The sequence below is a fragment of the Microplitis mediator genome, chromosome 7, assembly GCF_029852145.1.
Source record: "Microplitis mediator isolate UGA2020A chromosome 7, iyMicMedi2.1, whole genome shotgun sequence".
Lineage (NCBI taxonomy): Eukaryota > Metazoa > Arthropoda > Insecta > Hymenoptera > Braconidae > Microplitis > Microplitis mediator.
In genome coordinates, this window is record NC_079975.1 from 12,906,780 (window position 1) to 12,925,995 (window position 19,216).

At 30.8% G+C, this 19,216-nt stretch overlaps 1 protein-coding gene across 1 annotated transcript; it reads left to right on the plus strand.

The window, feature by feature from the left end:
* The first annotated feature begins 649 nt into the window (after positions 1-649).
* On the plus strand, positions 650-1,712 carry LOC130671258 (uncharacterized). The gene is made up of 3 exons (XM_057475034.1): positions 650-881; positions 927-1,015; positions 1,089-1,712. The coding sequence occupies exons 1-3, from the start codon at positions 650-652 to the stop codon at positions 1,710-1,712; spliced, it is 945 nt and encodes a 314-aa protein (XP_057331017.1).
* Positions 1,713-19,216: the final 17,504 nt, after the last annotated feature.

The following is a 19,216-nucleotide window of genomic DNA, read 5'->3' on the forward strand; positions in this document are numbered from 1 at the left end:
CAAAACAGTTGGGATCATGTATTTAACGTAAACATATGTGATTTACTATTTAATTATTACAAATAAAATATATATGATTTTTTTAAATAATGCCAGCTTCTTTTGGATTTGAATTTGGTGTGGAAGTGAAATTTTATAAATTTCCAGAGAGCGTGTTAGGAGCCTCATGGAAAATAGTAAAACGTAAACAGTGAATGAATGCAGTGAAAAACTACGTGTAAGTACAATATTAATTAAGATTTTGAAAAATGAACCGCACCATTCAGTAAAATTATAACATTTAAGTACGACGTATGTAAAAATTGATCATTTAGTCGATGAAATTTTAAATATTCGTGGCATTTATCTTATAATCATGACTTAACCTTTATTTCTTTTCTTTGATTTCAGAGAAAATCCAAAAGACTGGGTACCAAATGAATATACGAGGATTTGTAGTGCCCATTTTGTGAATAATTAAAAATCAGAGCATCCATCTTATATTCCTTCGATTTTTCCTGGACGTGAAAATGTAAAAAGAAATATTCAATCCTTAGAACGTTTCCAACGAGTCAGAAATCGGGAAACAAACACAGTCCACATCAATAAATATATTGTGAGTGAAAAAAAAAGAAATAACATAAACATTGACAATACGATAGACACAGTAATGGAGCAAGGTAATGAAGAACATGCAAGTAGTGTTGAAGAACATCAGATTGATATTCACGTTGAAACTGTTACGATGAAGCCTGTGCAACGGAGCATAAGTTGTCAAACAGAAATAAAAAATGTGCAAGATTCGAGTTGTGATCCAATAAATATAGACCTTAGTAAATCTTGTCAAGGTTTTCATGGAATCTCTTCAATTACTACCGACGAAGCAATGAGCAGTTTAACAGGTGGGACATTAGCATTTTTTTCATGACTTTTAACTATGTTACTAGACTGTAAAGCCTCTAAAGTAGACAAAAAAACAAGTTTCCTGATAACATTAGTCAAATTGAAGACGGGTTTATCATTCACTGCATTGGCGGTAATTTTCAATATTCATCGAACTACTACACATAGGATATTTGTGAAACACATACAGCACTGCTGTATTACAGCAGTTAAATATTTTGCTACAAAGTTTTATCGTTTGGCCATCAAAATCAACAATACGTGCATCTCTACCGAAATCGTTTGAGCGGCATTACCCAGACACGCGTGTGATAATTGATTGTACTGAAGTTTATACAGAAGTACCACCAGAAGTTAATCAAAAAGTATTGCTGTATTCTGAATATACACATCATCATACTGTCAAGTTTTTGGTGGGTTGTGCACCAGATGGATTTATAACTTACGTCTCCAAATGTTATGGTGGCCGTGCTGGTGATTGCTTCATTACAAACGATTGTGGTTTGATTGATTTAATTGAGCTCGGTGACGTTGTTCTTGCTGACAAAGGATTTCCCCAGATAAAAACTCAAGTCGAAAATAAAAATGATATTTTTATCATGCCTCCTTTTGGCCACAAAGATCAATTCTCCCCTGAAGAAGTTGACGAAACATACAACATTGCTTCTGTGAGGATACATATAGAACGAGTCAATCAACGAATTAAGGACTTTAGAATTCTATCAAAAGTATCTCATTCATTATTTCCTCATATTGATGAAATTGTTTTTATTATTTGTGCTTTGGTAAATGTACAGAAGCCACTGTTAAAAGAAAAAGAAGTTGACTAATAAAACTTTTTCAAATAATTGTAAAAACTGAATTAAATTTCTAATTGTATTAAAAAAAAGGAATGAATTGTTTACAAAAAAGAAAGGTTTTATTTTCTTAAATAAATTCAAATTTAATGTTTATTATTTCTCTGTTTTATAATAACTCAGACATAAGGTAAGTACAGGCTCATAAATGATAAAAATTTTTATATTATATTATTTGCTAGTAATATAAAATATTTTTAACAAAGATAAAATTTATAACACTTTTCGTAATGATTCGTACAAAAAATAATTTCTTTCGTTTTTCATAAAATTAAGATAACGATAAAAATAATTTTTGGCAACTTTAAAATCTCAACAATCTTAAAAATAACAACTACTATAAAATTTTTTTAATACTGCCAAATTTGTGATAATCTTTGATTATTAATCTGTTAAATTATAGTTAACTATTCTTAAGATATATGTAGTATCACATTTGGTCGATTGCAATATTATTCTTAGATAATTTCATAATTTATATCTTAAAAGTAATCTATTAATGATAATCATAAATGTATTGTTACTTAGTAGAGCATTTGGCGTATAATTTTTGTATGTATTGGGTAAAATAAAACTTTTCAAGATGAGGTATTAAGTTATTCAACAATTGATTGTCATGTTGAACGGTAAGTAACGCACTACCTACTGGCGAGTACACGTACAAATCACAAAACTTTATATTAGTCACATACATCTGCAGCTGGACCTGAATGTTAATTGAATGCGTTGTACTCAAATGTACTCCATTTTCATCGACTTTTAGATATGGAGCATTTGACTTGCTTGAATCAGCATCCCAAACATGAATATCGCGGCAAGTGTATGGACATTTAATTTCTATAAGTCGCTTTTGCCATACTTCATTTCCATAAACGAAGATTGCATCCGGAGAACAGCTTAGCCACGGTTACTGCAGACAAATTATTACACCAACTTTAACAATCTCCCACTTTGGATCAACTAACTGTTTATATTCTTTCAGTGCTAAATCCTCATTGTTTTTTCCGTACGTCATCGCTGCATTTTTAGTTAGTTTAGGGTATAACATATCTGTCACAACTTTTTCAACGTTAAAACGTTGACCTTTCAACCTGTATCCATTACTAGCAGTTATTCGCAGTGTTCGTTGTGCAAACCATTCGCTGCTATTAGATTGTTGAATGGTTAAAAGATTTAGATTTAATGCTGCCCATGGACAAGCATCACAGCATATCTTTTTTTGATAGAATGTATATATTTCTTTGGTAATCATAACTTCCTGACTAAATATTACATTATCATTTTGGAATATAAATATATCATTGACTACTTTTTTTGCCTTCTCCTGGAGGACTTCTTTAGCCTTAGTTTGTATCCTTTGTAACATAGATTCTGCTGATGTTATTATACTATCTTCTTTCTCTTCAAGCTCTAAGATTTTTCGAAGCGGTGTATTTTTCAAAGATTCAGGCATACTTGCTATTGTAAGTTTGATAGGTTTCAACTTAGTCATTTCAGCAGACAAAACTGAGGGAGGAAAGAGTTTAGACATTCTTTCACCTTTGTCGTACCCTAGTAATTGCTTTTGAGTACGCTTACCCCATTGCTGAGAATAACTTGTTTTCGATGACGATGTTTCGGGAGAATTAATGTAATGAATTAACGCACATATATGCTTACACTTGCCCCCAAGACCAGCTTTACAGGTGTAAACAGCGTTACTAACGTGTCGGTTTGTATCAACCTGAAAATAATAATTCTATAATTTTTCTAATAAATAAATAAAAAATTTTCCTACTTTACTAAGTTAAGTGTAATAACTAATCTTTTATTTTACTTTTATACTTACAGAAATTGTCACATCATAAAGATTTGATACACTTGTCTGTGGCACAACTTTTCCGGTTATGACAGTTCTAATTTTATTTGTTTTTTCAACAACACCGTACACATGCTTTGATTTGAATAATTTTTTGCCTTTCTCATCGTTCTGGCCGTGTATTATATTATTAACTACAGGTTGAAATCCATATTTTATTATTTTTTCCATTGTTATAACTTTTTTTAATGTTATTAAATACTTGTTTTGATCCCACTATGTTCACCAATGAAACACCAGAGAGCGCTCACTCTGACAGTAGTGCTGCCTCTATATTTCACGCACGATCCCTATCGTGTACACGGAGAGTAGAGAATGGTAATAATTACTATTCTACATGGTAACCAGTCCTATTTTTTAAAGCATACGAATCGATACTATGTAGCATGGGAATTATTACCGTTCTTCCGGTAATATTTACCAAACTACATAGTAATCATGCTACTGGTAAATATTACTTTGTAGCATAGATATCAAAGCCATGCTAGAATGGCACTGAGTCCTATGCTTTATCGCGTGAAAGCAGCTTAAATATTAAGCGCTACTATATAGTATATACGTCCAGTATAACCTGTACATATATTAATCTTAATTACTACTTATGTTAATGAATATTATTTTACTGAACATTATCAATCATACGAAACTCAAGTATTATTTGACAAGTATCATTGTCCATTGTATTCTGATTTAAAATGTTATTCTACCACACGTATTGTCACTGCTGCGGATGGAAAAATGTATATTCCAAAGAGCTGGATTTAATATTTTTAATTCAGATAATTGTTAACTTTCTCTACATTAATAATTCATAATTAATAATTTTACTTACAACAAAATATTAATTAAATGTATTTTCAAGAAATAATTAAATTAATATAATATTTTTCTCATAAAACTAAACCATATTAAAATATTTTAATGTTAATACTTATTGTTTTATTTAAAAAATTTTTAAATCAGTTAAAAATTTATTTGTTATTAATTAAATAACCTAATTTTAAAATTATGAAATCTTAATTTAATATTAACCTTATACTAACTTCAAATGGAAGCAGTTCCATCGAAATTGTAATAATTCCAATGTACCATAGAAATGCTTCCAATGTAGCATGGAAAATATTCCCATGCTAGCATAGGAATGATTACCATGCTAGCATGGCTAGCGTTACCATTAAAAATTACTATGTCAAATAAATAATACGGCTAAAAAACTTGCGTTACCATTCTACATAGTAATAACTACTATGTTACATTGGAGAATATACCACACTCTAAAACCAAGTGTGTAGTCAAAATTAACACACTTCCCAAATAACATTGAAACGCCATAAGCAATCTATAGATATTTAATACACCGTGAAACGTGTTTTAAATGACTACAAAAAACTATAGTTTCGCTTATGACTTTAAACATAGAACACATTTAATATGTGTTAAAATAATACACTTGTAACACACTTGGTTTTAGAGTGCATTCACTTCTCTCCGTGTATGGAAAAGAAAACTTTCTTATTCGTATGATCAACTCCAATTAAAATAGATCAAAATTTTATTATACTCTTGAAATTGCAGTTAAAATTTTCAAAATTAGTTAATTTGATGTGAATATATATACTAGGGTGCTTCGTTTGAGATTACTATTTTTTTTTTCCAAGTCCCATGTCAAAATATCATTGTACACACTGAAAAAAAAAATTCTCATCAAAGATGAGCTCTTACTTTTAATTTTAAGTACTCGCTAAATGAATTTCAAATTTTCCCATTTGATTAACACGTAAATTTTAATTTTATTTTTTCAATTATCTATAGCTTAACGGCATTTCAAGATATTTGATCGACCATAGGTGGAAATCACAGAGGAATTGTTCCTCTTTGAAAGTGCTTGTAGCTAATTTATGTTTTGTAACCGACCTCACCGGTAAAAATCTCAAAACCAATTTTTTCTCAAATTTCATGGTTTCTTTTATTTTACTTACAAACCATTAACTTTACGACAAAATTGTACAGGACTTTTTTGTAGAGAATTTTATTTCCTACAAAAAAAATCATGTAAGCCATTACTGTAGAGCTAGTAGTTTTCGAGATAAATCCAATTAAACATCTCAAAATTTTAAAAGTCGCTGTTTTATCCAAGATTTTAGTACTTTTTGATAAAATTATGCTCGAAGAAATATATAACATATCCTGGTTAATATATCATCAAAAATATGTCATGTAAAACGAAACTGTCTCCTACTACATTTCCTCCATCTTTTCTTCACTAAATCCAATCGCCTTTGTTTGACCATCGGAAGCTTTTTTAATTACTTTCTCTCTCAGTACAAAGATAATTGTTTCATACTTTTTATATTTACATATGAATGTGTAATAAGTATTTTTATATTTTGTTCTTATACATTATTTGTGTTTTCAGCAATGATTTTACCAAAAAGTACTAAAATCTTGGATAAAACAGCGATTTTTAAAATTTTGAGATGTTTAATTGGATTTATCTCGAAAACTACTAGCTCTACAGTAATGGCTTACATAACTTCTTTTGTAGGAAATAAAATTCTCTACAAAATAAGTCCTGTACAATTTTGTCGTAAAGTTAATGGTTTGTAAGTAAAATAAAAGAAGCCATGAAATTTGAGAAAAAATTGGCATTATGATTTTTTACCGGTGAGGTCGATTACAAAACATAAATTAGCTACAAGCACTTTCAAAGAGGAACGATTTCTCTGTGATTTTCACCTGTGGTCGATCAAATATCTTGAAATGCTGTTAAGCTATAGATAATTGAAAAAATAAAATTAAAATTTACGTGTTAATCAAGTGGGAAAATTTTAAATTCATTTAACGAGTACTTAAAATTAAAATTAAGAGCTCATCTTTGGTGAGAATTTTTTTTTCAATGTGTACAATGATATTTTGACATGGGACTTGGAAAAAAAAAATAGTAATCTCAAACGAAGCACCCTAATATATACCCATATACATATACATACACCGAATAAAATGTATGCTCAAATATAACAAAAAAAATATATGGTGCCATATATAGGGGAAGGGGGGGGGGGCAAAAGTAGGTAGGGTAGGCAAAGTGGGGTACCCCCAAAATTTGATAAAAAAAAATTTCATATTTTAAATGGTTTTTAAACATTCCAAAATCACTTCTGTAAATATAATTAAACGTTACTTTGAATTTTTTTTGGTAAACTTTTTCAAAAATCAATTGTCAGTTGAAAAATATTAATGACGTTTGTTTTATGATAAAAACTATTAAAAATTTTTTATCTTCTTTTGTATCCAATAAACATGTAAAATATAATTTTTCTTCATGTAAATTACTTAAAAAAAAATTCAATTTAATCAAATTCGTTTAAAATCCAGAATTTTTTTTTTTTACCTTTTTTAGGGGGTACCCCACTTTGTCCGCAGAAATGAAAAAATTTTTTTTTCAACGGTAACTGAAAATTTCGTCTATTTACTTCGAATATCATTAAAAAAAAAAAAAGATTTAGCGTATTTGAGTCCTCGAAAACTTGGTATTTCCTTAAGTACCCCCTTTTGCCCCTTCCTCCCCTAATATAAATTATATGCTACCATATGTTTCATTTCATACAAAAATTTTATAGTTTTTGAATATAAAAGGAAATATATCAATACAATATAAGGTAAATGTAAATGTACATATAGCTTAATATAAAAAACATAAGTTACATATATGGAATACATATATATTTACTACTGTATATAATTTTATATTAAATCGGCCAAAATCTCTATATGATTTTTTATAATATACAATATAATATATCATATATTTTTTGATTGCAAACATATATGATTTTATATATTTTAACCATATATTGTTTTTTCATACGGATATGGTAACGTTTACCATAGTATTACGGGAACGATTAGCATAATATTATGGGATTCGTTACTATAATATAATATGGTTGATTTTCATATGCACTTAGGAACATTTACAATATGGTTATAGGATTTATTCTTATTTGCTTATGGGAACTATTCCTATATGAGTATGGTAATCATTACAATAATTCTATTATCATGCGATACGGGAACTGTTACCATAATGATAGGAATTTTTTCCATAGTCATTGATTCTTTTTCCAGAATGTATGGGCCTATATCCCATAATTTCAAGTAATTATTACCATAATGATACGGAATGATATTTCATAAACGTACTAGGAACGATTATTATGAATTTCTCTCCGTGTACTGAAAGTTATTGACGAATTTTTTAGTTTCATCGAAAATTGTGTTTATCAGATAATATTTTTTATCAATTAATCTTATCCACTTCAGTAGATCATGCGAGCATTTTTATACTAAATGTAAGTAAAATCTTTTGAGAAATCGCTTAATTTTTTATGTTCTTTCATTGTTTTACTTTTGTAAATTATAATATTAAAGCTGGACCGTACAAGCTAAACTTTCGAATTTTACTTTTTTTCTTTTTGTTTATCAATTAATTGTTATTACAGCAATTTTCATAGCTTCCAAAAAAAATGTGTAAGACAAACTTTTTCAGAAGATTTTCATCTTTTGAGTGGCGTAATTATTTAAAATGTAATTTGAGAAGTAAAAGTAGAAAATTCAGTTAGTATTGTCCGGTCTGAAACATCTAATGATTCAGATTATTAATTTTATTTGATTATTTAATTACATGAATAAATAATATACATATATACACGGAGAAAAGCCCGATGAAAAAAGATTTTATACAATTATATATATATACCCAGTGAACACATGACCTTATTTTAACGTCATATGTAAGTCATAGCAATGTCACGGCATCTGACGTAAATTTGATGTCAATCTGACGTTGTACATGACTTTAATATGATGTAAAGCTTGTGACATCATATTGATGTACACATGACTCTTGTAAGACGTCATAGTTTTAACTTATGTATTACGTACGTTTGACGTAAAATCTACATCACATTAATACGTAGTAATAAAGTCATTATCGTATATCATAATGACGTAATTTTAAAATCATACATTTATGTCAGTAGCAAAGTCACGGTTATACGTAATATAGATGTCACTCTTAAATCATATCTTTACATCAGTGACAAGTCAGTATTTTACGCAATGCTGATGTAATTTCTGAGTCATAGTTTTTTATCATCTATAAAATCTGTTAATATTTATTAAAGCAAAACAATCATAGAATAAATTTTCAAAAATGTGTAAATGTGGAAAAATAACAACTAAACGTCAAACATTTTTGGGGCCAAAGTAATCGATAAACTCGATAATAGATTATTCAGACGTTTTAGATTAAAACATTAGCGTGAGGATAAAAAAATTCACTTAATTTTTTTTAATGATATATCGAAAATATCATTTTGGATGACAAAGAAAATGTAACGATAATTTGAACTCTTTCGATTTTATGATTCTAAGGTTTAGTATCACGATTTTTCAATCGATTAAATTTCATACGATTTTGTGGAATTATTTAATATTTCGCAAAATTTTATATAAGGTTTTTTAAATTTCACTTCACAACGAAAAATTTAAAAATTTGAGAAAACTTAATGAAGTTTTAAACAATTATCATCGAGGCCGACAAATATTGTTTCTATAAATTTTCATATAAATTCATAAAGTTTTTTTTAAATTTTGTAAAAATCCTTCACAAAAACTTATGAACTCTGTCTTTTCCGGCATTTCACTCTAAATACATCAATTAAGCACAAGACTTGGACCCTCGTGATATGGACCAGTGAGCAACGTTCAGGACTATCAGCCAAGAGGCGCCGTGTTCGAACCCAGCAGACACCCAGGATTTTTTCATTATTTAAGGTTATCTAATCTTGTTTCTGAATTCACAATGCGTCCGCACGGTAATAATCAAATAAAAAATTCAGTATTTTTTTTTTTTTTCTTTTTTTTCAAAAATATTTTTTTCCAAATTGATAATTTTAACTTCACCCATATGTCATATTGATGTCATAGAATGGCACACAAACATCACATTTACGTCATGTATACGTCATTAGTCTTACATCATAATCTTACGTAAAAAAGTGTGAAATAATGAGTCACCCGACTAGAAATTTCAGTTCGTTTTTTATTAGCTCCGGATTAGGCATGCCGAATTTTGAGTTCGCGCCAAATGAGGCAACCGCATAAGGCTCGCATCACTAAAATAACGCACGTCCGAAACCCTGCTTAATGAGGAAAGCCGAATTCGGCACAAATTTAGAAACCGAAGTCACCCTGAAAAACCGTAATCCATCTTTGAAAAATGATTATACATAGAAATTAGCAATATATGGTCATGTATGACTGTGATAATATAATTTTGTTTAACTAGATTGAAAAAAAAAAAAAAACAAATTTTTTTTATCGTTTAAAATTATTTTTGCAAAGCAGTATATCACCAAGTATTCTAATTTGATGTTACTTTAATTTTCAATCAAATTAGAAATTTTTAATTCAAGGAAAACGCGAAACTTATTCACGACCGCTGTTGTGGGGTTCGAACCCGAGACCCTACGCACGAAAGACCGATGATTTGACTACTACGCTACTCTACCGATTGTGGCTCCTAAGTTTAGTTATGGTATTAAAATATTATTCGGCACCAGCCCGAAATTCCAAAGATATACCTAACTTAGGCAATGACGAAAACTTTCCTAATAATAGCCAAATTTGGCATACCTAATTTTAGCAACCCTTTGGTCATCCCAATCCGATTGTAGTCAGGGATTCCCAAGATTCACTGAACTTTTACGCCCTGCCGAAGACTTCTAATGACAAACAAGTTTTGGTATATCGAGTTTCGGTTTTCCTCATAAGGACGGGACACGGTTCAAATTAGGCTTGCTGTTTTTTGGAAAGCCTCATTGGTCCCGAATTGGTACTTTGGCATGCCGCACTGAAATTCTAGTCAGACCCTGGTTTGGCATACCAGACTTCGGCAAACATTTGGTAACCACCATAAGGCAGCAGTATCAATTTCCGAAGATACGCCGAAGTTAACTTGGCCATTCACTTTCCTACTAACTACCTGATTTGGCATTCCGGACTTCGGCAAGCATTCGGTCATTACTATTAAATATCAGTCAGGAATTCCAAAAGTATTCCTAACTAACACCATGCCACACCTTTCCCCAATAACAACCAAGTTTGTAATGATTCGGCATTTGCTTTGGTTTTCCTTATGAAAATACCATAAGGTCCGAATCAGGCTTGTTGTATTTCGGAAAGCCTTATTCGGACCAAATTGGTCTTTCGGCAAGCCTAACTGGAATTTCTAGTCGGGCACACCTGACTCATTCGTGACTTATATCTTACGTAAATGATGACATAGCGTAACGTCACTCTGACGTCAAATTAACGTCAATGTGTTTACTGGGTAGACTATATATAATTATATATAGACTATGTATAAATTGGATAGAAGAAATTGCCAGATCCAATTGTATACAATTTGTATAGAAATTGTATACAATTCTATATAATTACATACAATTCGATATATATCAATTATATAGAATTGCATATAATTTGTATAAAATTTTATATAATTATATAGACTTGTATAGAATTGTATACAATTTTTATACAGTTGTATACAATTGGATCGGGCCATTTTTTGTATATAATTTTATACAATTGTATAAATTTTTTTTTCATCGGGAGCGCAGCTCAAAATTAGCTGATAATTATAGTCGTCAAATAAAAATTACTTTCCTAAGAGAAATTTACTATCCAAACCAAAAATTACTATTATCAATGGAAAATTCCATTTTTAACTTCCCGCTAAGAAAATCGACGATTTTCGAAAAATTGGGAAGTTAATGTTTTCATCCCGATTTTCGAAAGTCGAGTTTTCATCAATGTCGACGTTTTGAAGTCCTAGGAAGATATTCTGACTATTTTCAAAATGATGTCCGAGTGTATGCATGTATGTGTGTGCGTGTGTAAACTCTTAGTAACTTTTCAACTAATAAATCGATTTGGATGGTTGAGGTGGCAATCGAAAGAGCTTGTTGGCCCTCAACTTCCCTGAAATTTCAGATCATTTGATCAAGTAGACTCGAAAATATTGGCGAATTACGAAAACAAAAAAATTTTTTTTTTTAGTTTTTTAGTGATTTCTCAGAAACGACGAACGATCGACTTCAAAATCTAATCAGCTCTAGAACTCAATAAAACGCGTCGATTGCCACCTTAAACGTCAAAATCGGTTGATTAGTTCAAAAGATATCGGTGCTGAAAAGTTAAAAAAATAACATTTTATGTTATTTTTTCCGGATAAATCAAAATATAATGTGCTAAAATGTGTCTGAAATCATACCAACTCTTTCTCAATATAGTCTCTTTCGATCATCAGATAATGTCATGTAACTTGTTCCTTAGTTTTAAACATATTGTCAGCAAAAAATTGAAAAAACACAGTCTTTGATGTTTTTCTCGGATATTCCATATATTATTGCTCTGACCTAAGTCAAAACTCATTCAAATCTTGATTTTGAACACTGACATTGATTTCTGCCTCAATACATGTACTTCAAAGAACATAATCGAAAATAAAAATTTAAAAACCGCTTCTTCATTAATGATTTTTTATTCTTAACTTTTAAACTCTAGCATAAAACGTTACTTGTTAAATCTTGAAAAGCTCATAAAAAAATGATTGCATGTAATAGCATTTCCGAGCTCGAAGAGCTTGAAAATATATTCACAGTGATGTTTTCAAGCTCCTTGAGCTCGAAAACAGCGGGAAGTTTTGGGGCTGGCCCGCAGGGCCAACCGACGCCCAGATTTATTTTGTTGATTCTTACACACAAAAAAAAAATTCTCGACTGAAGGTAATATATTCTTGATTCAAGAAAATTTTTTTGGAGACCTAAATTTTCTCAGATAAAGTAGAAATCTTCTCCAACCAAGACGAATTCTCTTGGCTCAAGAAAATCTTGACTTGGTTCCCGAAAACGTTTGTCTTCAAAAATATTTTCTTGACTCAAGATATCTGTTTTTTCTGTGTACAATCAGTATTGTAAATTTTACGATTTGTAAAAATAATAATGCAGATTAGCAAAAATTAAATAAAGAATGGTAATAATCTATAATTATTTTACAACGATCATTCTGGAAATAACAATATTCAAAAATCTCTTCGATAATAGTACAATTCTGAGTTAAAAACATTTGTAAGAGTATCAATTGAATATTACAATTCATTAACAATAAACTACTATAAAACTTATATTTCTTTTTATCTATTCTATAAAATTCCGTAAATAAAATAACAAATATTAGTATAGAGTAGATGGTGATTTTTATTTGGAAACAACAGAAAAGTCACTCATGACTCAAGTTATGTTAGCATGAATTTCGCAAACATTATTCATTTATATCCCGATTATTACAATTTGTAAGATTATTAATTTTATTTTATAACATTTTAAAACTATTACTGAAAACATTGTAAAAAGACCTCGAGTATTCTAAAAATTATAATATCAAATAAATTTTGTTGAGGTATTGCAGTTTTTAAAACATCGATAATGTGAATTGCTACTTAGCGGGTAAAAATTACTATTTGACATTGTAACTCTTAATACGTGAGATATAATATCGAGTGCATTGTAGTTTATTTATATTTAACATATACTTCGAGATATTGGAAGGGCACCCATAGCCGAGTGGTTAGCATATGATTGCGCTCGAACTGGAATATTCGCAAGGCGTATAGGTTCGAATCCCACAGCGGTAAAAAAAAAAGATGGTGGATTTTAAGTTGATAGTTGGGATATATACATAAATATATATAGAGATAAATTCTAACAATATATATACATATATATATATATATATATATATATATATATATATATATATATATATATATATATATATGTATATATATATATATATATATATATATATATGTGTGTGTGTGTGTGTTGGGAAAAAAATTTATTATTACACACAAAGGAAACAATTTTACAATCTGGATTAGTAAAAATTCAATAGCAGTCTCAGTGAAAGTTTTATTCGAAAATAGATTTTTTACTAAATCGAATAGTAAATTTTATTGAACGCTTTTGTTTTGTACTCTAAAACTAAAAGTAATTTTACTGATAATTTAGTAATTCATAGGATTAAGCGATTATAATTTTTACTTAAAGGAAAATTTCTATATTATTGGACCGTTTCAAGTTTGCCTCGGCGAAATAGTAATTTTTATTTGAAAAATAACGAATATTATCAGATTTTTTTCTCCGTGTATGTATATAAAGACAAATACTCACAGTTCTAGCTTTCCGACGGCGACAATTTTTAAGTGCTGAGTACTCGCCTGTACTTGGAACGATACCGACACCCACACCCGCAGTACCAAAAAGAGGTCCAAGAAAAAACGCTGCAGCCGGTGGCCCAGTTGGATATCCTGGTAAAAAACTCGTTAATTGTTGATATTGTTGATGATGTTGGGCGTGCGTTGATGAAAGTTGATGATGCAATTGTCCTGGATGAGTATGTCCAGAAGGATCAACACTACCACGACTGAGAATATCCTCAATTAAAAACGAAGTACGATTAGCTGAAGTAGCATTTTGTTGTTGAGGCTGATGCGGTTGGCAAGTTGACTGCATTATTATTCACTTATCTCAATGCTTTAATTTTTATTAATCATATACACATGTTGACAAAAGCCACTTAAATTATTATTATTATTATTATTACTATTATTTTTACAACCTACAGTAGTTAAGACACTTTTATAGCGCAATAATATCAGTCTATATTTCTTTATAAATAAACTATCTTAACGCACAATTATTGATAAAACCAACATTAATTTTAGTTTAATCTCACTCGAAATTTAATCGTAAAAATATTATCTAGTTTTATTTTATAAACTTATCATTATTATTTATTTATTTTTGTTAACAGAAAATTTTAAGTTATTGTTGACAAACATTATCACCAGAGAGTTTTTAATAACAAAAGATTAAGATTTTTCTAACACGTGTGAATGTTAGCAGAGTAATTTAAACCACTGGCACCATTTAACCCCCTATCTTTCTTTGAACCTGCCGATTGAGCTCGTCAGTCATTTCTCGTCTACCCTCTTGTATTTAATCAGTATCTCACTTGTGCTCTTTCTCTTTAGGTTATAGTTATCCTTTACCAAACGCCAAAGGGGTAGTCGTCGCGACGCCTTGTGTTGATTCGTCGACACTGCGTCCTCAAGCTTCACTATCATTGGTTCAGTTCAATTTCCTGGGCGGGATCGTAGAATTAATGTTGCTATAGAGATATTACCCCCGATTCCATGAAATGCCATTCTCGTACGTTTGTGAACGACAATTTATCCGTGTATTTGTGTTTTTAAATTTGCTTCATCGTCTCATCTCTCTCTCTCTCTCTCTCTCTCTCTCTCTCTCGCTCTCTCTCTTTCCATATTTTCAGACGGTGAAGATACATATAAGTACATATTTTGTCAGGTGAAACGTTTAAGGTTTATATGAACCACGAATATATATATTTTTTTAAAATTAGATTTATTTTTACATAATATGAGATAATTATATATAAATAGGGAAAGGAGGGGGGGGGGGCAAAATGGGCCCCTTAAGAAAAAAGTTTTCAAATCCTCAGTTTTTTTTACTTGTTTTACTATTTTTTACTCCCTTGCCAAGTATTTGACCTTAATTTCTTCTGTCCATTAAAAATAAAAAATTTAAAAAATGTAGGGCAAAATGGACTCCTTCAAAAAATTTTTATAATGTGAGTTTTTCAGCTTGTTTCAATTTTTTTTCCTTCTGCTGAGTTTTTGGTGTTAATTTGCTGTGTCTATCAAAATTTAAAAATCCTGAAAAGTTGGGTAAAACGGGCCCCCAACAAAACTCAATGTATGTTTCTCGCTTGTTTTTTGCTTTGAAATTTTTTGCTATGTACACAGTAAAAAATATTGTGTAAAATCAACACAGTTTGTGTGTTAAAAACGGTTGACACGAAATTTGTGTTAAAATTTCGACACAAACTTTGTGTAACCCCTTTTTAACACAAAGATTATGTTGAAATATCGCCACAAGAGGGCGCAAAGAATTCCACAGTAACACCCAAAATGTGTTAATAAAGAGTGTATAACATATTTTTTATGTTACAAAATAAAGTAACACAAACTTTGTGTTAGTTTAACATACTACAATTTTTAACCCAAACCGTTTTCGACACAAATACACAATATTTTTTACTATGTATTTAGTATAAAAAAGAGTTGATAGTGAAGATTTGGACGTTCAAATAACATTTCAAAGTTTTCTGTTGAATTACTATACGATCATCTCTGTTAAAAAAATTTTAGGACCCCGTTTGGCTAAAAAATATTCGTAGGTTTTCAAAGTCTAGGCAGCCCATTTTGCCCCCTCCCCCCACACTTTTCATGTTGAAAATTTTGGAGGGACCAGTTTGCCTCAGTGTCCCATTTTGCCCCTCCTCCCGCCCCAAACACTTTTCATGTTAACAATTTTGAGGGACCCATTTTGCCCCCCAATATTTCGAGGCATCCAACATTTTAGGGCCCTCCCCTTCCCCTATACCATTTTCATTCATTTATAAGAATTTCTAATTCTATTAATTTGTTTGTTTTTTTTTTTTTCTATTTTTTTCATTTTGACAGTAAGTTTGAACTTTTTTGATTAGGGGAGTACCCTAGTATTGATTTTTTTATACTGCTATATAAATTTTTGTTTTAATTATCTTTATTAAAAATTAAAGAAGACTATACAATATAAAGAATTATATGGAGACATATGTTTAATGATAAGTATGTAGATTGAATTAGAGTTTGCATATAATAGGTATGTACAAAGCGTTTGTCCAATCTAAGGCAATAGAGCTAAAGCTTCTATGATGTATATTATCACAGAAATGCATCAGGTGTATGAATATACATATACATTGTAGTTCAATATTATGTAATATAACGTATATATAGTTGTATGTTTCTTGTTCACCAGCACTCAACCCTTCACTCCATGTAGAAACGTTGGTCGCCGTTGTGGTGACATGAATTATAGACGGTCCATCCACAAGATTGATCAACGAACCCACGTTATAAACTATCATCAATGTATGACAAATCTCAGACCGTTTATTTCTATTACAATTTAATTCCCATTTTACTGCTACATATTTAATAGCACAATGTGTGGCACAGTGTGCATTACACTGGACTAGATTTTATAAAATAACTATACTAATCTATGCTAATATATAAATCTATAGGCTCTGTCTGTCCATGGTGTTTTTATTTCGAATTATGCGTCAAATATCATTTTTATGAACCACTCATACTATATCTACCCTTTTGAGTAGACTTCATAGAAATCTAACTATTGTATTTGACTTCATGACGGAATTTTAGAAAAATTTCGCTACCTCTAAACTCAGCTCGACGAGCCGAGTCAGGAAATATATATGATTCAAAAGTTTCCCGAGTCAAAATATTAGACGTAAATTGAACGCTTCTAACGTTTTGAACGTAAAATGAACGAACATTATAATAGTGTAATCCGAATTACACTGAAAATAGACCGGGATTTCACGTGTATCACACGGCGGGTTTGTGAAAATTTCACTTTTAGTTTACCCTTGTTTCACAATAATCTACTGACACTCATTTTACATTCTATTACCATTGAGTTTCCACTGTATATTCTAGTGGTTCACGCGCCATCGTACAAACTCGTTGAAAAATCGGCTTATCAACGGAGTTTCGACGGTGTTTTTCGTTAAAAAGCGGTGTTTTGTCTGCTGTGATGACAAGAGGTTTTTATTGTGTTTCTTCGGAGTTTTTACGACGTTTTGTCTGCGTTTTCCAGCGTATTTTTAAAATTTTAAAATTTTGGTGTAATTAGTATGTAAAATAGTTATTTTCACGTTGAAGGAGTTCGTGCACTGAAAAAAACCGTATAACATTGTGTAATTTAAGCGTAAAATTGAAATTCCCACTAAAACCGTCGCTACACTACATAAGTGTAGTTTTGGTGTACTCTTTCCTTCATCGAAGCTCCGGTGGGAGTACCATGTAAAAATCGTGTAATACGATGTAATTTAAGCGCCCGAGTAGAAAAAATTATGTATAATTTTATATAATTATATATAATTCTACACTTATCCAAAAAGTTAAAGGAACAAGATTTTATAAATTTTATATACTAAATTTTATAAATTTTTTAGTGATTTTTGGAAGGCTGTATGTTCGTGAAAAATGATCGTATCGAAAAAATAAAAAAAGCAAATTGAAGCTTAGATCTCTAGTTTGAAGATCTTCCCGACTAGAAATTGTAGTGAGCCGGTAGTTTGCTCCAAATAAGGCATGCTGAATGTCAAACTTGGGGTAAGTGAGGCATCCAAACGAGGCCCATATTTGGGATGTAACGCAGTTGCGAGACTCAACGTTACTAAGCTTCCAAATTCGGCGGCAGTTTGGAAGCCACACTTGCTGCAAGGGTCTTAAGCCTAAAGTGTCCTAAGCTTAGCTTCCGAATTCGGTGGCAGTTCGGAAGCCACACTTGCTGCAAGAGCCTTAAGCCTAAAGTGTCCTAAGCTTATCTTCCGAATTCGGTGGCAGTTTGGAAGCTAAAGCTTGGCAAAATTAAAAAAAAAAGACTTCAATTTCTGTATTTTTTTTTTTTTTTTTTTTTTTAATGATGCAGGAATCAATCAGATTTGTGATCAATTTAATTTCTAACCGAGTAGAAATTTTTATTTTAGGGAAAAAACGCTATAAATATTAACCGACCGATTCGATTTAGTGGGATTCGAACCCGGGACCATACGCACGAAAGACCGACGCTTTAACGACTAGGCTACACTACCGACAGCGACTACTAAGTTTACTTGTGCTATATGAGATTGAAAGGATACATCACTTTGAAAGAGCAAAATATAATTGAAAATCTATTATTAGTACCCATACAGGAAAATACGACGGGGCCAGATATGGACCACGCTTGGCGCAATGCTGTCGATCTCTGGCCCATGCTTGTAAACCCGCTTTGGCCCAGCTTTGGCAAAAGTCTGGGATGATAACAGGGTGCCAGGCTTGGTTGTTACCAATGGCCCAGGCATCATTGCCAAGGCTGGCCCATGCGCGGTGGCCAGATCTGAGCCATGCTTGTTTGCCAGACCTGGCCCATGCTTGCTTGCCAGACTTGGCCCATGCATCGACAAAACAAATAAATTTAATTTAAAAAAAATTTTATTATTATTATCCTAATAGAGTTTGTGATCATTAACGCTTAAACTATTTAAGTGAGGTAAATGATGTGAAAAAACTCAATGAAAATTCTGCTGGGCTCTGGGCGCGAACTGCCGTCCTTCTGATCTCTAGGTTTGAACGGTAGCTACTGGACGAACCTACTAATGTTGAACCGAAACTTTTATATGTTGTACTTATTCATTTTACTACAACCACTTGGGTTTATGAAATATAAAAAGCAATTAAATAAATATTTTTGATTAAGAAAAAAAAGAATAATTTCGTATTATTTTTATTATAATTACATAATTTTTAAAAATAAAATTTATTAAATTTAATTGATTACTTATCAAGAAC